The sequence below is a fragment of the Pituophis catenifer genome, unplaced genomic scaffold (genome assembly GCF_029215685.1).
Source record: "Pituophis catenifer annectens isolate HBS135680 unplaced genomic scaffold, rPitCat1.0.hap2 SCAF_5, whole genome shotgun sequence".
NCBI classification, from domain to species: Eukaryota; Metazoa; Chordata; class Lepidosauria; order Squamata; family Colubridae; genus Pituophis; species Pituophis catenifer.
In genome coordinates, this window is record NW_027256885.1 from 39,456,796 (window position 1) to 39,481,743 (window position 24,948).

A 24,948-nucleotide genomic window follows, 5' to 3' on the forward strand; every position below is an offset into this window, starting at 1 on the left:
ATTCGGGAAGGGCTGGCCTCTGACTGGGTATGTCCGGACGGGATGACTGAGGCAGGTCTTGAGAGTGTTATCTGGGGGGAGTTCGATCCTGTAGCTCCCGAGGACATGGACAGGGTCCTGGGACGGCTGAACGCGACCACATGTTTATTGGACCCGTGTCCCTCCTGGTTGGTACTGGCTTCCCGGGAGGTGACACGAGGCTGGCTCCAGAAGATTGTTAACGCTTCTTTGAGTGAGGGGGTCCTGCCGGCCGCTTTGAAAGAAGCGGTTGTGAGGCCCCTCCTCAAGAAGCCCTCTCTGGATCCGGCTGTTTTGGCTAACTATCGTCCAGTCTCCAACCTTCGCTTCGTTGCGAAGGTTGTTGAGAGTGTGGTAGCACAACAGCTTCCCCGGTACCTGGATGAAACTGTCTATCTAGACCCGCTCCAGTCCGGCTTCCGACCTGGGCACAGCACGGAAACGGCATTGGTCGTGTTGGTGGATGATCTCTGGAGTGCTCGGGATAGGGGTTGCTCCTCTATCCTGGTCCTGTTAGACCTCTCAGCAGCTTTTGATACCATCGACCATGGTATCATGTTGCACCGGTTGGCGGGGTTAGGGGTGGGGGGCACCGTTCTGCGGTGGTTCTCCTCCTACCTCTCTGACCGGTCGCAATCTGTGTTGACGGGGGGGCAGCGGTCGACCCCGAGGCACCTTGCTTGTGGGGTGCCACAAGGGTCGGTCCTCTCGCCCCTTCTGTTCAACATTTATGTAAAGCCGCTGGGTGAGATCATCCGTGGCTTCGGGGTGGAGTTCCATCAGTACGCTGATGACACCCAGCTGTACATCTCCACCCCAGGCCACCCCAACGATGCCCTTGAAGTGATGTCCCAGTGCCTGGAGGCCGTGCGGGCCTGGATGGGGAGAAACAGGCTCCGACTCAACCCCTCCAAGACCGAGTGGCTGTGGCTTCCAGCGTCCCGATATAGCCAGCTGACGCCATCGAGAGGGCTCGCAACTTGGGCGTCCTCCTGGACGCACGGCTGTCTCTAGAAGACCATTTGACGGCCGTGGCCAGGGGGGCTTTTTATCAGGTTCGCCTGATACGCCAGTTGCGCCCCTTTCTAGATCGGGACTCTCTACGCACAGTCACTCAGGCACTAGTCACTTCCCGCCTGGACTACTGCAACGCTCTCTACATGGGGCTCCCCCTGGGGTGCACCCGGAGGCTCCAGCTGGTCCAGAACGCGGCCGCGTGGGGGATTATGGGGGCGACGAGGCGCTCCCATGTGACACCTTTCCTGCGCGAGCTGCACTGGCTCCCGGTGGTCTTCCGGGTGCGCTTCAAGGTGTTGGTGACCACCTTTAAAGCGCTCCATGGCTTAGGGCCGGGGTACTTACGAGACCGCCTACTGCCACCAATAGCCTCCCACCGGCCAGTACGCTCGCACAGAGTGGGCCTCCTCAGGGTGCCGTCCGCCAGACAATGTCGGCTGGCGACCCCCAGGGGGAGAGCCTTCTCTGTGACGGCGCCCACCCTCTGGAATAACCTTCCCCCAGAGTTACGTATAATAACAGACCTCCGGATTTTTCGTCGGGCCCTGAAAACTTATTTATTTCAACTAGCTGGGCTGGCTTGAGCTAAATTTTAAATTGATTTTAAATTGGGTTGTTTTAATTTACGGCCAGAATATCTAATTATTTTAATACTGTTTTTTAAATTTTGTATGCTTTGTTTTTACTTAGGCTGTGCACCGCCCTGAGTCCTATTTGGAGAAGGGCGGTATAGAAATTTAAACAAATAAATAAATTTAAACAAATAAATAAATAGTCCTTTTCTGTATCTGAGATTGCATTAAAATCGCCTACCAGGCAGATATTCTCATAGTCCAAGTCTTTAGCTATATTATGTATATTTTTGAAGAAGGCACGTTGGTTCTCATTTGGGGCATAAATCGAGATTAGTAATATTGTTTTTAATTCTGTTTGTATTTCGATCATTAGGACTCTTCCTTCATTATCAGCGTATACCTGTTTTGTTTTTAAGTGTTTTCTGATGTAAACTGCAATGCCTCTTTTTTTTTTGTTCTGCTAATGTGGTGTAAAGGTTTCCTAATCTTGTGTTTTCTAATATCCTTTGGTGTGGTTTTTTGATATGTACTTCCTGTAAATTAATTATTTCCATTTCCAATTTTTGTAGTTTGGTGAATGTCTGGGTTCTTTTGATTGGGGCATTTAATCTGTTAATATTTATTGAAATCATTTTTATTTCCTGTTCCATCTCTCTTCCTATCTATTTGTTGTCTTTAGTTTCCTTGTGTTTCTTGTTATTCTTTGCGTTTTTCCCCTTGCTCCTTCTCTCTCCATTTTTTCTCTTTCCAATCTTCTCTTCTCCTCTTGTTCCTCTTCTGTTTCTTCTGTGGGTAGTTCTTCCTGGCTCTTATTTCCCGATTCCTCTCTGGATTATTGGTCTTCTTCCAGGCCAAAATATTGGTCGAAAAATTCCTGGGCGCCTTCCAGATTGTCTATTTTAACTTTCTTGTCCTGCCACGAAATTAAAATGCCATCTGGTAATAACCAACGGAACATTACTTTGTGTTTATTTAGTTGTGATGTGAGGAAGTTGTAGTTTTTTTCTCTGGTAGCTTACGCGTCTCGGGATTTGTTTCAGCGTTATTATTTCCTTTCCTTTGTAGACAATTGCTTCCTCTCTCATTTTTCTATGTATCTCCTCTTTTATCATTTTCTTTGTGAATCGAACGTGCACTTCTTTGGGCAGCTTGTTCCTGCATGCGTACTTAGTGTGCACCCTGTAGACTTTGTCTATATCCCTTCTTATGTCATCCTTACCTCTTCGTGTTATTTCAGCCAAAATTTCCGTCATAGTCTCTCCCAAGTCTTCCTCTTTGGTTTCTGCTATATTCTGGAACCTTAAATAAAATGACGCCTTTTCCATTTCCAAGAAAGTAAGTGAGTCTTCCAGTTCTCAATTACTTGCCATCTGTTGTTGTTCCAGCATTTCTACTTTCTTAACCGTCTGTTCCATTTTGAGTTCTGTCTTTTGTATCCTTTGTTCATTTTTGGCAATGTTCTGTTGGATCTTTTCTATCTTGTTGTCCATTTTCTTTATGTTGTCATTTATCTCTCCCACATCAGATTTCAACTCGTCGTGATTTCTTTTTGTCACCTCGTGGTTATTAGCAATCGATTTGTCAAGTTTCGGTTCTATCTTAAAATAAGTTTCATTTTCAAGCGCAGTCTCTAATGAATCATTTTTTATTAAGAACAGAGATAAGCCGACATTCTTGATTCTAATTGCAGCCAAACTGGCCCCTCCTTCCAACCCCCTCCTCTTCCGCTCTCCATCCCCAATGTCCCATTGGCCAACATGCATATCCATCTCTACATCCCGGCACGTTCTTTTCACAGGAATGTAGCCCCCCCTCCTCGTCTCCCAGGAAACCCTATCTGTACACACACAAAACTAGGTAAAAGTTCATCTCAGCAATAAATCAAGCTCCTGCTTCATCTTGTTATGTCAGCGCTGGAAGAGAGCCTAATTTGGAACGCTGACATCCGGCCCCTCTCCCTTCACTTCTGCAACATCACCTATCCCATAGGGAAAACACATTAAGATTAGTCTCATCAGTCCCTCCCTGACTGTGCACCCCCCCCTCCCGGCTTTCCCGGGTGGTCTGCATGGAATCTTGCTATAAGGCGATCAGCTTGGATGTTTGCGCTCTTCACCCAGGAAGCCTCTGACAATGGGTAACCCTTCCATTTAATTAAGTACTGAAGGCGCCCCCTGTGCCATCTTGAATCAAGAATCCGCTGCACTTCGTAGTGCATTTGGCCCCCAACAACCAGGGGCCCAGGGGGGTCACGTGGTGTTGGCCTTAAAGTAGACCCCACTACAGGTTTTAGAAGGCTACTGTGAAAAACGGGGTGAATTTTCCCCAAAAGCCGTGGCAACTGCAATTGCACTGTAACGGGGTTGATTATTTTTATTATAGGAAATGGTCCTATAAATTTTGGGCCCAATTTCCTGCTCGGGAGTCTAAGTCTCAAGTACTTGGTGGAGAGGTAAACTTTCTCTCCCAGCTGAAATGGTCTTTGGGGAGTTCGGTGCTTGTCTGCTTGGTCCTTATAAGATTGAGCCGCCTTTGCCAGCGCCCTCTTAACATTTTCCCAAGTTTGTCTCAACATTGCCATCCAGTCGGTCAAACTGACTGAGGAAGGGGGCTCCCTCGGGTATTCTGGCATGGGAACAAAATCCATGCCACTCACTATTTTGAACGGGGTTAGCCCCGTGCTGCTGTGGACAGCATTATTATATGCAACCTCCGCAAAAGATAGGAGGTCTGCCCAATTGGACTGCTGGTAGTCGACGTAGCATCTTAAATACTGTTCTATCATAGCGTTCAGTCTTTCTGCCCCCCCATTGGTACTCGGGTGAAATGCTGAGCTGAGCCCTTGGGATGAACCTATGGATCGTAGAAACTCCCTCCAGAACTTTGCTGTGAACTGGACCCCTCTGTCGGAAATGATTCTCCTGGGGACTCCATGTAGGCGGTAAATGTGTTTCAGGAACAGTTTGGACAACTGACGGGCTGAAGGCAGTCCACTACAAGGAATGAAGTGTGCCTGTTTGGAGAATAAGTCTATTACAGTCCAGATCACTGTATTTCCACTACTCCTCGGTAGGTCTACTATAAAGTCCATTGCAATCTCCTCCCATGGTCTTGTTGGCTCAGCTACTGGTTGCAACAATCCAGGCGGGCACCCTGGCCTTGTCTTCATCGTGGCACAAATGGTGCAGCTTTTTACATAACTGTCTACGTCCTTTCTCATATGTGGCCACCAGAACTGCCTCCGTACTAGGTGCAGAGTCTTTAGGAACCCGAAGTGTCCTGCTGGTTTAACATCGTGGCTCCTCTTGAGAATCAGGATGCGTAAACTCTGTGGGACATAGAGCTTTGTCCCCCTCCATGCTAGTTCATCTCTTTTTGTCAAGAGATGTTGATTGTCCCGATACCAGGGGTCTGTCAGCGTTTCATTTTTTAATTTTGCAGTTAAGTCACTTGCAAGTTGGCCTTGCTGGTCACGTCGTTGCCGTCTGGTGATCACTTGGGCCGCAGCTTGGGTGGAGGGGATGATGGCATTCACTACCTGCTCCCGCTCACTGTTGTATTGGGGCATCCGGGAGAGGGCATCAGCCAGGAAATTTCTCCCACCTGGGATGTGCTTAAGCTCGAAATTGAAACAATTGAAGTATTGTGCCCACCGCACTTGCCTGGGCGACAGTTTTCGTGGGGTTTTTAGGGCCTCTAGGTTTTTATGATCAGTCCAGACTTCAAATGGTTTCTGGCCTCCCTCTAGAAGGTGCCGCCAGGTCAACAAGGCCCACCTTACTGCAAACGCTTCCTTCTCCCACGCCGCCCATCGCCTCTCCGTATCGGTGAGTTTGCGGGAGGTGTAGGCGCAGGGTTGTAGATCCCCTTGGTTGTTCTTTTGGAGTAACACGGCTCCTACTGCCACATCACTTGCGTCTGCTTGGATGACAAAAGGCTGTTCTGGATCCGGGTGTTTTAAGACAGGTTCTTTTGCGAACAGTCCTTTTAGCGTCTCAAATGCCTGTTGGCAGGTCAGGTCCCACTGTAGGGGTTGTCCCGGGCGAGGTTTCATCGCTGGGCTTCCTGTCTTTAGGAGGTCTGTCAAAGGTTTGGCAATCTTCGCAAACGAGGGGATGAATTGTCTGTAGAAATTCGCAAAACCTAGAAAACTTTGCAGTTGTCTGCGGGTGCGAGGGGGCTGCCATTGTAGAACTGATTGGACCTTGGCTGGGTCCATCTCTATCCCCTCATTTGATACTCGGTAGCCCAGGTAGTCTAGCCGTGATTGGTGGAAATCGCATTTTGGCAGTTTGACATATAGGTTTGCCCGTAGCAGTTTTTCCAGTACTTGGCGGACGAGGGGTATATGTTCGTCTATGGTCTCCGTGTAGATAAGAATATCGTCCAGGTAGACGAGGACCCCTTTGTAAAGGTGTTCATGTAAGACTTCGTTTATTAACTGCATGAACACTGCCGGGGCTCCTTGCAATCCAAAAGGCATTACTTTAAACTGGAAACTACCCAGGGGGCAGTTGAATGCTGTTTTCCATTCATCTCCTGCCCTTATGCGTACTCGGTAATAAGCTTCTCGAAGGTCTAGTTTGGTGAAAACCTTCCCTTTAGCTAGGTGGGCTAACATGTCTTTCATGAGGGGGAGGGGGTACAAGTTGTGTACGCAAACAGCATTGATACTTCGAAAGTCGACCACCAGTCTCATGGAGCCATCCTTTTTCTCTTTAAACATGACCGGCGCCGCTACCCTTGGTTTCACTGGCTCAATAAATCCCCTTTGTAAGTTTTTGTCTATGTAGTCCCGCATTTCCTGCATTTCTCGGGGCGTCATAGCATACATTTTAGGTTTGGGTAGTTTCGCTCCTGGGATAATCTCGATGGCACAATCGGTCTCGCGGTGGGGGGGCAGAATGTCACACTCGGCCTCGCTGAATACCCCTGCAAGGTCTTGGTACTCCCTTGGGATCTGGTTTGCGTTACAAGCGGTGGTGGGTGCGGCTGCCAATTGTTTTGCTGCACCTTCTGGGAGGGGCCCTTGTGTTGGTGGTGTTTTCTTCTGTAGTGGAGGGCTGCTTTGGGGTTTCAGCGTGGGAGGGAATTCTTCTGGTCGGGGCGGCAGGGGTTGGGGCCCCTTTGCTATTCTCAGCCTGCGGGTTCCCTCTTGCCACCAAATGATTGGGCCCCATTTGTCGAGCCATGAGAGTCCCAATATGACTGGTTCTGTCATCTTGGGGGCTATTATGAAGCGGATCGTCTCCCAGTGATCTGCGAGTTCTAGTCTCACGGGTTCAGTCAAATGTGTGGCATATGTTCCTCCCACTAGGGACCCATCAACTTGCTCGAAGCGAATTGGTTGTTTGAGCTGTTTAGCTCGGATTCCCAATTTTAGAACTGTGGGTAGGTTGATTAGGCACCGTGTGCTACCCGAGTCTATTAGGGCTTGGAAAGTCTCTTGGGCCCCTGTTTTGGGGGCTGTTAGGCGTATGGGGAAAAGAAAAGGGTGGACGGGTCCACTCACCATCGGGTCATCCTCGCCTTCGTCTTCCATGTCATAGGGTTCGGGGAACTGATCTCTCTCATCTGGGATTCCTCTGGTTTCGGTCAGATGAGCGAAGAACTCAGGGATTTGGGGAGCTTCCTGCAGTACGTGGGTGACGCGCTTGGGCCCTCGTTCCGGCCGCGCTTTGGGTGGTGGATCGGGTCCCGGTCTAGGCGTTCCACATCTTGCTGCTATGTGGCTGCTTCCCCCACATCTGTAGCATTTCAGTGGGCTCCGTGGGGCAGTTGGTCTGTAGGAGGGCTGTGATGTTGGGGTTTCTCGTCTATTGAGTGGCCCCTGGTCTGGTCGGCCTCTCTCCTTTCCCTCTGGTGGTTTTGACGTGTCACTCGCCCGCAGCCCTCTGTCGACTTTTATCGCTACCCGGAACCATTCAGCGAGTCGGTTTGGGATGTCACGATAGGCAGTCACTTGGGAAATTCTTTTATCTAGGCTTGTTCTAAAAAAATACACCAGCAATCGCTCTGGTAGGGGAGGCAGTGTCCCAATGACTCTCCTGAATTCACGGATATGCTCTCTGATAGGCTTCCCCCTCTGCATTAGGTTTCTGAGCTCGTCTTCCACATAGGGGTCCTCCTCCTCCTCCTCATAATGGGCTCTCAATAGTTGCAAGAACCCATCCGCATCTTGTAGCTGGGGGGCCCTGTATTTGTAGAGTGATGCTGACCACCTCTTTGCTTCTCCCTCCAGCCCTTCCGAGATAGCATTCACTAGGGCTCTGGGGAAAGGGTAGAGGTGTCCGAACCGCTCTATGTATATCTCAGCTGAATCGAGGAATTGGGCGAGGTTGTCTGGGTCACCATCGAACTTCCCTCTGAACTGGGGTGGTTCCTCCCTCTCTACCCTCTCCTCTCTGTGCTGAGCTCTGGAGGGCCAGCCTTGGAGTTGGTAGTCCTTTGCCTCGTCTCTCATCCTGGGGTGGGGAGGTGCTGCCTTGTCTGGGCTTCGCTGCCATTCCCATCCCCAGCTCGCCCTTCCCAATTCACTTAGGGGTTTTTCTTTATCTTTTACCTTTGTATTTTCCAAGTTGGCTGGAATCACGACCGCTTCTGCTCCTCCCGTTTCTTGAAGCAGGCTTTCCTCCGAGGGCTTGGCTTCAGCCATAGTCCGTCCGACCAGATGTCTGGGAGGGAACGGGATGATTTAAACTCAGCCAGCCTGGATTTGGAGGAGAGTTTGGCTGTCTGTCAAGTTTCGGTTCTATCTTAAAATAAGTTTCATTTTCAAGCGCAGTCTCTAATGAATCATTTTTTATTAAGAACAGAGATAAGCCGACATTCTTGATTCTAATTGCAGCCAAACTGGCCCCTCCTTCCAACACCCTCCTCTTCCGCTCTCCATCCCCAATGTCCCATTGGCCAACATGCATATCCATCTCTACATCCCGGCACGTTCTTTTCACAGGAATGTAGCCCCCCCTCCTCGTCTCCCAGGAAACCCTATCTGTACACACACAAAACTAGGTAAAAGTTCATCTCAGCAATAAATCAAGCTCCTGCTTCATCTTGTTATGTCAGCGCTGGAAGAGAGCCTAATTTGGAACGCTGACACGATTCCTGAGTCTTGTTCATTGCTTCCTGTATCATTGCCAGGACTGACTGAATGTTTTGTATGCTGGAAATGGAGCCTGCCTTTTCTTTTTCTGTTCCAAGCATCGTATCTATAGATCTCTGCTGGGCAGGTGATGCTGTAAGGGAGGCTTGAGTTGATGTTATTTTCTTGTTTGCTTTGGTTATTTTGGATGTTCTGGTGCTTGTCATCTTAAGGGTTTTTTGTAGCTTCTTCCAAAATTTCATGCACTGAACTACTCTTATTATATTTCAATTCCATTGTCTATAGTAGTATTTTGTCAATAATAGTGTCTAGAGTCTATACTGTATAAGTCTTCAAATATTAATTGATCTTGTTAATTTTATATACTGGTTCTATATATGTCCTTGACACTTAACACTCTAATAAATAGTTAAATATATAAATCTATATTCAAGTGAGGAAGAAGAAGAAGGATAAGGTGAAGGAGATGTGGGGAAAAACTTAAAGTTCTAGCACTTCATTAAATCTCAATATAGCTAATACAATATAATAATCAATCTATCAAATCAAATCTATCAAATCAGATCTCACTAGTATAGATCTGTAAGTAATATATAGATAAGTAATAAGTAAGAATTAAATATTAAATATTATTTAGATTAATATCAAATCAAATCAGATCAAATCAATTCTATCAAATCAGCTATCACTAGTGTGGATATATAAGTAATATATAGATAGGTAGTATATAAGTAAGAATTAAGTATTAAATATTGTTTAGATTAATATCCACTTAAGCTATTTGTTCTACTTAATTCGTAATTAATGATCAATTAATCAAGTTAAATCAAACGTCTCACAATCAAGATATTATATTATTTAAGAAAGATTAGTCAGGTATATATATAAAGTTGTTTTGCAGTCAGTATATAGTTGTTTTCACTCTTACGTGTAGAGTTCTTATGTCCAAATTCTTGTATTTATAGTCTTTAATGTCCTAATATCTCTCTCTCCAAAAGCGTCCAAATCGTCAAAAAGCCCAACTTTCCAAGTTCAGCACCTTAATGTAGTCCAGTTTTTATGTTAACTTCTCAGTTAATTTCTCAAAACACCGCTTCTCCGCTTGCCGATCTGTTGCAACACTTTCACTCGCCCTCCCCGCTTCAATGTCTTCCATCTCTCCGTCACTCTCACTCTCACTCTCGCCATTTCGCTGTCTTCCTGTTTTCCTCTCTAAGTACCTCCGTCCAGTTCACTGCGGTTCTTAATTTAGTCCAAAGACCTTTCTTCTCCCTGGGGGTTCAAATCTGCAGCCTGGTCTCAATCGCCTCCACGTAAATCCCTTTGGAAATTCTCGTTCCAAGCAGTCTCTCTTTTTCGCGCAGTCACTGCCTGTCAATTCTTCTTCCGCCCTTGTCGTCTTTCGTCGCTGCTATTCCGCCGTCTTTTGGGGTCTCAAATTCTCCGCTCTCTGTTCTCTGCTTCACTTATTGTTGTGCTTTACTCACTCCGCTTATATCTCGATCTGCTTTCAATTTAAATTGGATACAGTTTGATCTTCGCCTTCCTGCTGTGCGGTTTCAATGCTTCAGGCTGGTTTTTTCCCCTCCAGAATTAGGGGGTTTCCCCTGAACCTTCGGGATTTGTGAAAATATTTTTTAAGTGGGAAGTTGGTGGGGGATTGAGGAAACGTTAGAATAATATTTGAGTTATTATTATCTTTTTTAAATCCCTTGAAGATTTTAAGATTATTCAAAATGACTAGTATCTCAAACTTGAGTAAATTAGGAGGGGAAATGCATCTGCGTCATTATCAGCAGCATCTAGTCCAGCAAGTCAAAGATCTTTGGATAACATGTTGCAGCAGGAAAAAATGAACACGATGCAAGCAGAATTGAAATCAATGCTCCAAACACTTCAAGAAGCTACTACAAAAAATTTTGAAGACATGAAGGAAAGAATGGAAAAGATGGATGATAAAATGGAGAATATTCAACAAATGAACTAAAAATGAACAACGGATCTAGAAAATAGAGAAATCAGAACAGAGAAAAAAGTGGAAGAGATGGATAATAGACTTACACAGGCAGATAAAAATCTTGAGAGAACAGTAATTACGTTGGAGATGGATAAAGCTGAATACTTCTTGAGGTTTCAGAACATCGAGGAAGAAAAAGGGGAAAACCTCGCAGAGATAATGGCAGAACTGTTGGCAGATGCCCTGGAGGTGGATAAGCAGGAGATGCTTGCTGGGATGGATGAAATATTCAGAGTATATACAAGATATGCATCAAGAAATAAACTTCCTAAAGAGGTACATGTGAGATTTACTAAGAAGGCAATAAGAACAGAGATACTTCAAAGAGTAAGAGATGACCCACTGAAATACAAAGGGAGAGAAATAGTAGTTTTGAAACAGATCCCTAGAAGATTAAGAGATACGAGAATACTAATTTCTGACAAGACAGTTAATTAAATATGAAGTAAAATTCAGATGGCTGATACCTGAGGGAATACTGGTGACCTGGATGGAACAAAGACATAGACTGGATTCTATAGAGAAAGCAGAGCAATTTTATGACGAGCAGTTTGGATCATATGAGGAAAACAGAAAGAGAGAGGAGATAGATGACAAGAAACAAGAAGAAGAATCAGGAGGGGGAAACGCACAACAAAAAGACGATGAGATAGAACTAAAGGAAAGAGCAGAACAAGAAGGTTTAAGGATAAAAGAACAGAGAGAAATAAGAGCGACTAGAACAACAAGACCTACAGTATATGCAAGTAAAACTATGGAAGAAGAAATAAAACTGCTGTCAATTAACATAAATGGACCGAATTCTCCTATGAAAAGGAAAAGGACTTTTAATAAACTAGGAAAGCTAAAGTTAGATTTAATCTGTCTTCAAAAGGTCCACATCAGGGGCCAGTTGTCATCGTGAATGGGTGTGCGAGCGGGCACTCCACGGAGCACAGCCGATTTCCATCCGTCTTTTCAAAGCCGAAGTTACCTTGGAGGGGCAACGGGAGAGGAAGGGCATTCCTTTGATCAAATCCGGACAGCGGTCCGTGTCGCCGATTGGGAGTACTCCTTCTGGAAGGAGGATGGAGAAGAAGACGGCTTTTAATGGCCGACTCGAAGCACTGACAGCTGGTCGAAATAAGATGCAAGGGAGACACCTACTGGACAAAGAGGATATATAACTACAAGATTGTGGAAGTGAGGAATAATTCTTCTTTGTGACATTAGCCCTGTTGTGTCCCTTCCTTCTTGCTTTAGGACTTTTGGAGATTTTATATCTTACAACTTGGTTGACTAGTAGTGGAGCTGAGGTGGCACAGTGGTTAGGGAGCAGTACTGCAGCTACTTCAGCTGACTGCTAGTTCAGCAGATCAGCGGATCAAATCTCACCGGCTCAAGGTTGACTCAGCCTTCCATCCTTCCGAGGTGGGTAAAATGAGGACCCAGATCGTTGGGGGCAATATGCTATTTAGTATACTGTCTTTGGTGTAAGCTGCCCAGAATCCTCGGAGAGTGGGCATCATAGAAATATGAATAATAAAATAAAATAAATAAATAAATAAAATAAACAATACGGACTAAAACTAAGTTTCCCGGGTTCCTGAAGGAACCTAACAAATGCTATAGACCACAAAGGCACCTGATGAACTAAAAAAAAATTAAAAAAATTGTTTCCTTTGGACAGATAAAACGGAACATTAAAGATAAATAAGAGTGGTACCTTTTGAGCTTTCTTGAATTGAACTACAATTTACGCTTCCCAGCTGGGAATCATTGTTATTATTACTAACACCACTATTATCATTACTATTATTAGTAGTAATTATTAGTATTAGCATTATTAGCATTAGTATCACTCCTATCACTATTATTACAATTATTACTAAAAAAAACCCCTCTAAATATATGTAAGATAGCGTAGATTACAAAAGGAGTGGTTTAAAAGGATAATTGAATAGACTTCCATACCTCGGTTTATATTGATAACTCAAGTATGATTGGGTACTGGAGGATTATATACATGTAAAAAAGTGGAGGGAGTGTTGGATAAAAAGAAATTTGGTAGTAAAATTGTTAAACATGACAATAATAATAATAATAATAATAATAATAATAATAATAATAATAATAATAATAATAATAATAATAATAATAATAATTTTATTTCTATACCGCCCTTCTCCCGAAGGACTCAGGGCGGTGTACAGCCTATTTAAAAACAGAATAAACATCAATTTAAAATAATTTAAAAGTATTAAATAAATTTGGCTTAATTTAAAAACCCCAAAAATTTAAAACATCCAATTAAAAATTATGTTGCTAACCCAGCCTGGCGGAACAATAGGGTCTTGAGTGCGCAGCGAAATACCCGGAGGTCAGAAATCTTACGAATTTCCGGGGGGAGTTCATTCCACAGGGCTGGGGCTCCCACAGAGAAGGCCCTCCCCCTGGGTGTCGCCAGCCGACATGACTTCGCCGATGGCACCCTGAGGAGACCCTCTCTGTGGGAGCGAACTGGCCTGTGGGAGGCTATTGGTGGCAGAAGACGGTCTCGAAGGTACCCGGGTCCTATGCCATGGAGCGCTTTAAAGGTGGTGACCAACACCTTGAATCACACCTGGAAGACCACTGGGAGCCAGTGCAGCTCGCGCAGGAGGGGTGTCACGTGGGCGCAACGGGTTGCACCCATAACCACCCGCGCGGCCGCATTCTGGACCAGTTGGAGCCTCCGAGTGCTCTTCAAGGGGAGCCCCATGTAAAGAGCATTGCAATAGTCCAACCGGGAGGTAACAAGGGCGTGAGTGACTGTGCGCAGGGCGTCCTGATCCAGAAAGGGCTGCAACTGGCGAATCAGGCGAACCTGATAAAAGGCCCCCCTGGCCACGGCCGTCATATGCTCTTCTAAAGACAGCCGTGCATCCAGGAGGACACCCAGATTGCGAGCCCTCTCTGTGGGGGGCAAAGATTCACCCCCAATAGTCAGCGATGGCACCTGCTGACTATATCGGGACGCCGGAAGCCACAACCACTCGGTCTTGGAAGGGTTGAGTCTGAGCCTGTTCCTCCCCATCCAGACCCGCACGGCCTCCAGGCAGCGAGACATCACATCAAGGGCATCGTTGGGGTGGTCTGGGGTGGAGATGTACAGCTGAGTGTCGTCAGTGTACAGGTGACACTTCACCCCAAAACCACAGATGATCTCACCCAGCGGCTTCACATAAATGTTGAACAGGAGGGGCGAGAGGACCAACCTTGCGGCACGCCCCATGCGAGATGCCTCGAGGTCGACCTCTGCGAGCGGTCGGAGAGGAAGGAGGAGAACCACCGCAGAATGGTGCCCCCTATTCCTAACCCCCTCAACCGCCGCAGCATGATACCATGGTCGATGGTATCAAAAGCCGCTGAGAGATCTAATAGGACTAGGACAGAGGAACAACCCCTGTCCCAAGCCCTCCAGAGATCATCCACCAACGCGACCAATGCCGTTTCTGTGCTGTGCCCCTGCCTGAAGCCCGACTGGCACGGGTCCAGATAGATAGCTTCATCCAGTTGTTGGGGAAGCTGTCGTGCCACCACGCTCTCAACAACCTTCGCCACAAAACGAAGGTTGGAGACCGGACGATAGTTGGCTAATTCAGCCGGGTCCAGGGAAGGCTTCTTGAGGAGGGGCCTCACTACCGCCTCTTTCAAGGCGGCAGGAAAGGCACCCTCGCTCAAAGAAGCAGTTATAATCCCCTGGAGCCAGCCTCGTGTAACCTCCCGGGAGGCCAGTACCAACCAGGAGGGACACGGGTCCAATAAACACGTGGCGGCACTAATCTTACCCAGAACCCTGTCCACATCCTCGGGAGCCACAGGATCAAACTCCTCCCAGATAACATTCTCAAGACCTGCCCTCTTATCCTCCCGTGGACTCATCCAATCGGAGTCCAAGCCATCCCGAATCCGAGCGACTTTATCGTGCAGGAATTGCACAAAATCCTCAGCACGACCCTGCAAGGGATCTTCCCGCACTCCCCCCCGAAGAAGGGAGTGGGTCACCCTAAACAGGGCGGCTGGGCGGTTCTCTGCAGATGCGATAAGAGCGGAAAAATGATTAGATTTTGCTGCTTTTATCGCCACAAGGTAGGTCTTGATATAAGACCTCACCTGTGTCCGGTCGGAATCGGATTGACTAGTCCTCCAAATGCTCTCTAGGCGTCTTTTCCGACGCTTCATCTCTCTCAGCTCCCCAGAGAACCAAGGAGCCAATTGAGATCGGCATCGGGTCAGAGGCCACAAAGGCACGACGCGGTCCAAAGCTCCAGCGGCCGCCCTTTCCCAGGCGGCCACCAGCTCTTCAGTCGAGTCGTGTGTCAGAGTCTCAGGAAACGGCCCAAGCTCCGTCAGGAACCTTTCGGGGTCCATCAGGCGCCTGGGACGGAACCATCTGGTCGGTTCCGTCTCCCTGCGGTGGGGGAAAGCAGTAGGAAAGTCCAAGTGAAGGAGCGAATGATCTGTCCATGACAAGGGTTTAATGTCTAGATCCCCTCTACCAAGATCATTCAACCACTGACCAGAGATAAAAATCAAGTCCAGAGTGTGTCCCCCTATGTGAGTGGGGCCTTGAACTACAAGTACTACAAACTTAACAAAGATAGGGATAGGGAGGAAGCCCGCCTCCCAACCATCATCAGCTACTTCTAGTCCGTCCAATCAGAGGTCAATAGAAGATATGATACAAAGGGAAAGGTCAAACTCATTCAAAGACCTGCAGGTTATGTTACAATCGATGCAGGAATCAATGGCGAAAAATCACGATGAAATGAAGAAAGAGATAGGAGAAGTAAGGAACGACATGGGAGAACTTAAAGAAAAGATGCAAAAGATGGATGAAAAATTTGAAAATTTCCAACAACAGATTACAAGAAATGAACAGAAACTACAGGAAATAGAAGAGAGGATGGAGAAAGAAGAAAAAAGAGTAGATGAAATAAGTGATAGACTAATCCAGGCAAACAAGGAGTTAGAAACCACAGTATTTCTGGAGTCAGAGAAAGCAGCGCACTACTTGAGATTCCAGAATATGATAGAAGAGAAGGGAGAAGACCTACCAGACACCATGGCAGAGCTACTAGCAAAGGCATTAGGGACAGATAAGGAAGAGATGCTGACAGAAATAGATGAGACATACAGAATCCATACGAACTACAGGAGGAGACACTATCTTCCAAAGGAGATGCATGTAAGATTTGTGAAGAAATCGGTGCGAGAGGGAGTGCTCAATAGGACAAGAGACGAACAAATACTGTATAAAGGGAAACAACTGGTAGTCCTTAAACAGGTTCCAAAGAGAGACAGAGAGTTGCAGAGGCCATACCAATTTCTAACCTCGTTGTTGATTAAATATAACTTTAATTTCAGATGGTTGACTAAGAGAATAGGAAAGAAGAAACTTCACTACAAAATGTATGGGACACTGCTAAGGCATATATTCGGGGATTAGCTATAACCTATATGGAGAAAAAAAAATAAGAAAAAGAAACAAAATCAAAAGATGTTAGAAGAAGAACACAAAAGACTGGAATTAGAACTAGAACCAACAAAAAAAAAAGACTTTAAAAAATCGAATGGAACTAATAAAACATAAACTGAATTTACTTGATAAAGAAGAACTGGCACAAAAAATTAAAAATGCTAAACAGAATTTCTTAGAAAACACGAATAAACCAGAGAGATGATTGGCATATAAATTGAAAACAGAAAGAGAAGAAATTGATACATCAATTGGTAGGTGAGAAAGGAACTCTATACTATCAAAATGAGGATAAAAAAAATAATTCAAGACTATTATGAAAAGCTATATGAGCAGGAATAAGTCTCAGAAGAGAGAATTAAACAATATTTGGAAGAAGCTGAATTACTTAAAGTACCTGAAACAGTGAAAGCTATGTTAAATGAACGAATATCAATGATGGAACTGCTAGAAGCGATTAAGAGGCACGAGAACAACAAAAAAACCAGGACCAGATGGGCTACCGGCAGAATTTTATAAACATTTACAAGGTACTCTAGGCCCATCAATGTTGGAAGTCTATAATGAAGTACTGTTTGATGCGAAGGTACCAAATTCGTGGATGAAAGCAAATATTCTGAAAGAAGATTCAGATTTAATGCAGATAAAAAACTATAGACCCATATCCTTACTGAATGCTGATTACAAAATATATGCTTCAATAATAGCAGAGAGACTAAAAAGGTTTTTGAATGAATTTATACATCTAGATCAAAATGGCTTCCTCCCTAAGAGACAGATTAAAAACAATATGAGAATGATTTTAAATACATTTGAATATTATGAAGCACATCCCGGAAAACAAATGGCGTTGATTTTCCTAGATGCGCAGAAAGCATTTGATAACGTAAACTGGCAATTTATGTTATTACAACTAAAATTTATGGACTTTGGTGAGACATTTATTAATATGATTAAGGCAATATATCACAAGCAAACGGCAAAGGTGATGGTAAATGGAGATACGACAGAGAATTTTAATATAAAAAAAGGCACAAGACAAGGATGTCCATTATCCCCTTTACTATTTATATTGACATTGGAAGTGTTAAATAGAAATATTAGACAAGATATAGAAATTAAAGGTATGGAAATAAAAAAGGAAAAATACAAGCTACAGGCATTTGCAGATGACTTGGTTTTTATCCTGGAAGATCCACAAGAAACTAGACCTAAATTAATTTTAAAAATAGAAGAATATGGTGAAGTTGCAGGACTGAAAATAAATGAAGAAAAACCAAAATATTAGTTAAAAATATTACAGATACACAGAAAAAAGAACTAATGAGGAAGATAGGCATTCAGATAGTCAAGAAAGTTAAATATTTAGGGATTCAACTAACGGCAAGGTGTGTAACGATTAAAGAAGATAATTATAGATTGGCGCAACAAATTAAAACAGATTTGGAGAAGTGGAAAAGTCTGCAATTGTTGATGAGAAGAATAGCTACTATAAAAATGAATATTTTGCCGAGATTATTTTATTTATTTTATTTATTTTATTACATTTATATGCCGCCCTTCTCCCGTAGGACTCGGGGCGGCGCACAGAATAAAAACATGTAACAATAAGAATTCCTAAAAACAGCCAATATAAAACCCCAAACAGAATAAAATCTCGTAGCAGATCAGGGAAATTGCTGAAACAGCCATGTCTTCAGGTCGGTTTAGGTTTAGGTTTAGGTTTATTTGATTTGTATACCGTACGGGCCGAAAGATAGGAGGAGAACCACCGTACAACAGTGCCTCCCACCCCCAACCCCCGGAGCCGTCGCAGTAGGATACCATGGTCGATGGTATCGAAAGCCGCTGAGAGGTCAAGTAGCACCAGAATGGAGGAAAAAACCCCATCCCGGGCCCACCAGAGATCATTCACCAGGGCGACCAATGCCGGTTCCGTGCTGTGCCCACGCCTGAAACCCGATTGGTACGGGTCCAGATAATCCGTTTCCTCCAGGAATTGTGGAAGTTGGTACGCCACCACAGATTCAACAACCTTCGCTATGAAGCGAAGGTTGGAGACGGGACAAAAGTTGTTCAAGGAGGCTGGATCCAGAGCAGGCTTCTTGAGGAGGGGTCGAACCACCGCCTCCTTAAGTACGGCAGGGAAGACCCCATCCCTCAAAGAAGCGTTGATAATCGCCTGGATCCAGTCTCCAGTCACCTCTCTGGTTGCCGTAACAAGCCAGGAGGGACATGGGTCCAACAAACATGTGGAGGCCCCCAATCTACCCACAATCCTGTCCACTTCATCTATGGAAACAGGGTCAAAGTCAACCCAGATGTTACCTTCAAGACTAGCTCCCACTTCCTCGTCGGATCCTGCCCAGTCAGAGTCTAAACCCATCCGGATCTGAGCGACTTTGTCTTGCAGAAATTGTGCAAAGTCCTCAGCACTGCCTTGTAAGGGGTCCTCCCTCACTCCCTGATTGAGAAGAGCGGGAGGGAGCGGGTCACTCGGAACAAGGCTGCTGGGCGATTTTCTGCAGACGCAATGAGAGCAGCGAAATAGTCCCGTTTCGCCGCTTCCATTGCCACAAGATAAGACCTAATATGGGTTCTTAACTGTGGTCGATCGGATTATTATATTTATTTCAAACAATACCAATAAAACTGGAAAAAATATTTTGAAGAATTAAATAAAACAATATTAAAATATATTTGGCAAGGGAAAAAAGCAAGGGTATGTTTGAAAATGTTGCAAGACTCTAAAAACAGAGGGGGGGTTGGGTTGCCAGATTGGGAATTGTACTACCAGGCTTCGATACTTACTTGGGTGAAAGAATGGATTGGTTTGAGGCACAAAAGATTATTGACCTTGGAGGGACATGATCTCCAACTGGGTTGGCATGCTTTTTTATGGTATGGAAAAAAAACAAAATACATAACTATTTCCAAAGAGATTATATTAGGAATGCATTACTATTAGTATGGGAGAAAATTAAAGAACAACACTATTTGAAAATACCGGTCTGGCTCTCCACAATGGAGGCACTGATTCATCCAAATGTTATTGATATGGATAATATCACTAGATATAAAGATATTTTAAATGAAAAGGGGGAACTTAAAACTAAACAGGAATTGAGTGCTCAAGGGATTGAGATAATATGGTGGTCACATGTGCAGATACAATCCAGATATGAGAAGGATGCTAAAATGTATGGTTTCTATAAAGAATTAACAGAATTAGATCAGATATTAACAGGGACAGATGAAAAACTAATACAGAAAATATATAGCTATTTGTTAAGTATTAAGATGGAAGATGAACATGTAAAAGAGACAATGATAGTATGGGCTAAAAACTCTGATTTGAGTTAGATAAATGGCAGAAACTATGGGATAGAAATGATAAATTAACAATGTCTACTGCATACAAAGAAAATCTTTATAAAATGTTTTATAGATGGCATTTTCCACCCTCAAGGTTAGCAAAGATGTTTAAGGATAAATCCGCAAAATGTTGGAAATGCCATCAGACACCTGGTATGTACTATCATATGTGATGGACATGCCCAAAAGCAAAAAAAATGGACAAAAATACATACATGGATAGAAAAAAATGGTAAAACAACATATTGATTTGAAACCAGAAATATTCTTGTTGGGCATTTTACTGGATAAGTATAATAAAGGGAATGCATATTTGATTTTACATGTACTGACTGCAGCTAGAGTTGTAAACAATGGAAAAGTGAAGAGATCCCAACAGGATGAAAATGTCAGCACTTCGAGCTGCATTTACTCTAGTGCTGACATAAGGAGAAGTGGAGGCGTCTGGAAAGGGACGTTTGACTTTTCACCTACTTATTTTCCCTGGAGATAATATCCCCTAGGAGATGGGATGGGAGGGGGGAAATTCCTTTGAGCTGGAGCGGTAGATTAGGGGTAGAATGACTTGGAAGATGGCCAATGAGTGCAGGGGAGTGGGGAACGGAAAGGGAGGGGTTTGGGTCTGGAAGTCAGTGTTGGCTTCGATGAGTTGGAGGTAGAATGTCGTGCTTAATAAATGGGAATTTTTCTTCAAAGACTTTGTTTGAAATGCAATTTATTTGAGACGACCTCGAAATGCTAACACTTACAATTAAGGAAAAGAAAAAAACTGAATACTTTTTGACCTGGGACCCATTTTATCAATGGTTAGCTGACAAAAACAGGAACTATATGGAAAGGATCAATGATATAAGGAAGGTATGTTAAAATGGTTAAGTAAACATCATCATCATCATTATTATTATTATTATTATTATTATTATTATTATTATTATTATTATTATTATTATTATTATTATTATTGTAATGAATACTGTTGTAAACATTTTATTATTTCCTAAAACTATTTGTACCCAGACAACACAGTTTAATTGAAAATGGAATTTTTATGTTATAAAATAAAAAACTTGAAGCAAAAAAAAAAACCAAATGTGTAATCCAATACTTCCAGTCCCAGTATAAACATGCTTTACAAACCCAGCAACATTCCACAATTGTCTCACCAGAGGAGCTTGAAGTTTCATCTTTTTTCTCTTCCTCTTCTTTATCATTATTTTCACCTCCAGTTTCAGTTCCAGCTTCTCTGTCACTGTCTGTATCCTTTGATTCCAGCACATTTATGGTTGGCGTGCTGGGCCTGCTGGTATTGTTTGGAATCCTTCCCCTTCGGCGACCTCCTGGACGCTTTGGAGGAGTTTTTATTCTCTCAGCAGTCAAAGCAGCTGCAAACTCTTTGGCTCCTTCCTAGAATGCACAGAAACATTTGCAGGATAGGGGAAAGTGCATACAGCAGTGTCCCCCAACCTTTGGGGCACCAGGAACCAGTTCCATGGAGAAAGGTTTTTCTGCGGACTGGAGGGGGCGTGGTTTTGCATGCTGCCTGCATCCCATGGATGAGGTTTTGCTTGTTTGCATGACCCAGTTGCTGGCATGCAGCGGGCCACTGCCGTTCCACAGACCAGGGGGTTGGGGACCCTGGCATACAGGATAGAGCCTACCTAAAAATGGGATTCAAATCATTGGCTAGAACAAGTACTAAAAGTACATTGCAATTGTGTTATATCAGACTACAAGTGAGAATACAAATCATAAAAGTGAATATAATTAAATCATAACTAAAACTTAAAACACTGATTTACTCTAACCCAATTCCTTTGACGATTCAGAAGTCTGATGTATTTTTATTGCTAGAAAGAAAAAAAATGGGGCTTATGTACAGTGAATATAAAGTCTACAAACCCCTGCTGAAATGATAGGTTTTTGAGATCGAAAAAAAATCAGACCAAGATAAATCACTTCAGAATTTTTTCACCTTTAATATAACATAATATTAAATTGCTTAATATAATATTGCTTAACGCATTGTAAGCTGCCCTGAGTCTCCGGAGAAGGGTGGCATATAAATCAAATTTAAAAAAAAACCAAAAACATATAAGCTGTACAATTCTGTTCTGACCTAGGCTTCCTGAGTCATTAAAACACACGAGTAGTCCCAAAAACCTTTTACTGCAACAGCTGTGAATTCTGTTCATTCACAGATGAGTCCCAATTAGTTATAAAGAGTCCTTCGGATAATCACCCACCTTTATCTCCCTTGACACGCTGCCAAAGACCTAATTGGCAAAACCACACACAGGCTTTAAGCTGAACCGAATGAACAAACATTGTTTCCTGCAAAGGCCCACATGCCTTTGCTCCTCTTTTAAGTCTTATGGGAGGGGCCAATCATCTCCCAGCCCTACTCCCAAGTCGTCCCTTTTGTTTTAGCTGTTCTTGCCTTCTGGCAGCTCTGCACATGCGCGCACTAGGAATAGGCTCCCCCTGTTCCTCTGCCTCGCTGAGGTCTGACTCTGGAGGCTCCAGAGGCAGCACGTACCTCCCAGATTTATTTATTTGTTCAACTTGTATGCCACCTTTCTCCGAAGACTCAAGGGCTCAGATGGCCCTTTCTCTGCCTCCGACGCAGAGCCCTTGTCCGAGCCTTCCCCATACTCCAGGACTGGCCCATGGTCCTCCCCAGCCTCCTCACTGTCTGACTCTGCTGCCGGCTCCACAGGCTGCTGGCGGACCACAACACAATTCAACTGAAAAATGAACAAATCTTTTAGGGGGGGGGGGAATAACAATAAAAAACGCACAATAACACAGTTGCATAAGTGTGCACACCCTTAAACAAATATTTAGTTGAAGCACATTGTGATTTTTTGACAGCATTCAGTCTTTTGAGGTAGAAGCCTGTCAGCATGGCACATCTTGCCTTGGGAATCTTTGCCTACTCGTCCTTGCAAAATAGCTCCAAATCTGTCAGATTGTGAGGGCATCTTGGACTTCCAGCGGATATGGTGGCCTGCTAGTAGCATTCCTTTTTTGGTCTGATTTCTACTAGAGTTGTTTTCTAAGTGAAAAGAAACTTTTCTGGGAAAGGGGAAGTTCTGGAAATTAACTCTTTTGCTCCCCCAGATGGCTGGATGCTCTCAGAGAGGTCTTGAAGAAGTAGTAGTAATCAGGTGAGTCTCTGGAAGGGGGTGGGGCAACCAAGAAGCAAGTTCACCATGGAAGAACCAGCCATTTAAAACGGAAAATAAAGTCTGCCACCATTTCTTAGACACTAGCTTTTTGCATATTTACCTTTCGCTTTAAAAGAGTCACCCTCAGGCTGCAGCCTGCTTTTTCCTTTTTGTTGAAATATTGTCATTTCTGAAGCTTTGTGATTTTAAAATGGAGAGGAAGGGAAAAGTTGGTGTGGATAAGCCAAAATAAAGAAGCTGGAAATTACTTTGGAAACTATTTGAGAAACTTCTGAACTTAAATTATGCAAGCACAAGCAATAGAACAAAGTCAAACTAGAGTCTTGGACTTTAAGAGAGACAATTTCAATAAACTTAGAGCTTGAGAAGGATTCCATGGATGAGAATCTTCAAGGGGAAAACAACCCAAGAAGCTTGGGGAATTTTGAAAAGTGAGATTATAAAAGCCCAGTCTCACACAATACTAATGAAGTAGAAAAATAACAGCTCTCAAAAGAAACCAACACGGCTACATAAAAAACTCTCTGATAAATTGAAAGACAAAAAGGACAGTATAAAAAGTGGAAAGAGAGGCACATAACTAAGGCAGAATATCAGCAAGTAGCCCAAGCCTGCAAAGATGAAGTGAGGAAAGCTAAGGCTCAAAATAAACTATGGCTTGCGACAAAAGTAAAAAAAATAACAAAAAACCTTCTTCCAACATATTAAAAACAAGAAAAAAGTCAAGGAAACAATTGGTCCATTGCTGGGAGAAAGTGGCAAGAAGGTGACAAGCAACAGGGAGGAAGCAGAACTACTTTAACTCTACTTTTAAGTACTTTAACTACTGCTTAACTTGTTTTTTGCATCTGTCTTTACACAAAAGAAAAAAAAAAACAATCCCTAGACACTCCAAGGTTCTGAAGGAACTGGCAGACGTGATCTCAGAACCACTGAACTATATCTTTCAAAGTTCCTGGAGCACTGGGGAACTGCTAGAGGACTGGAAAAAAACTGATGTAGTTCCCACCTTCAAAAAAAGAAAACAAAAATAGATCCAGGAAACTACAGACCTATCAGCGTGACCTCAATACCTGGGAAGATTCTGGAAAAGATAATCAAGCAACAAATCTGTGAACACCTATAGGCAAACAAAGTCATAACTAAAAGCCAACATGGGCTTGTCAAAAACAGATCATGCCAGACAAATCTTATTACATTATTTGACAAAGTGACAAAATTAGTGGACCAGAGAAATGTTGTGGATATAATTTACTTGGACTTCAGTAAGGCATTTGATAAAGTAGACCATAACCTACTACTAGGTAAAATAGAAAAATGTGGGTTAGACAGCATCACCACCAGATGGATTCGTAACTGGCTGACCAACCACACTCAACATGTAGTCCTCAATGGAACTATATCTACATGGAGGGAAGTATGCAGTTGGGTACCCCAAGGCTCTGTTTTAGGCCCAGTACTCTTCAACATCTTCATCAATGACTTGGACAAGGGGAACTCATCAAATTTGCAGACGGCACCAAGCTGGCAGGAATAGTCAACACTCTAGAACAGGGCTGTCAAACTCCCGGCCCGTGGGCCAGATGCGTCATGCACTGGCCATGCCCATGCCCAGTTTACCAAAGGGAGGGAAAGTCCCGATATGTCATGTGATGCCACCATGACGATGCAGGCATCCCTGCTCTAGAAGATAGGCTTAAGATGATGTCTCCTCGAATGGTGATGAAACGTTTGCAACCAAATTGCCAAGCTCAGAGCTCAAACCAACAGCCCATAGGTTTAAGATACAGAAGGATCTTGACAGACTTGAACATTGGGCCCTATCTAACAAAATGAAATTCAATGGTGAAAAAAGTAAGGTTCTACATTTAGGCAAGAAAAACCAAATAGGTGGTACCTCACTCAATAGTAGTAACTGTGAGAAGGATCATGTAGTCCTAGTGGACAATCACTTAAATATGAGACAGCAGTGTGCTGCACCTGCCAAAAAAGCCAACACAGTTCTAGGCTGCATTAACAGAGGGATAGAATCAAGATCACATGAAGTGCTAATACCACTTTATAATGCCTTCGTAAGACCACACTTGGAATACTGCATCCAGTTTTGGTGGCTACGATGTAAACAAGATGTTGAGACTCTAGAAAGAGTACAG

At 43.9% G+C, this 24,948-nt stretch overlaps 1 protein-coding gene across 1 annotated transcript in view; it reads right to left on the reverse strand.

The window, feature by feature from the left end:
• EZH2 (enhancer of zeste 2 polycomb repressive complex 2 subunit) overlaps nt 1–24,948 on the reverse strand; it is a 480,973-nt gene that overhangs the window by 58,752 nt on the left and 397,273 nt on the right. Inside the window, exon 10 of the mRNA XM_070944564.1 lies at nt 20,771–21,011. Coding sequence (XP_070800665.1) covers nt 20,771–21,011 — 241 coding nt within the window. The remainder of the gene's footprint in view (nt 1–20,770; nt 21,012–24,948) is intronic.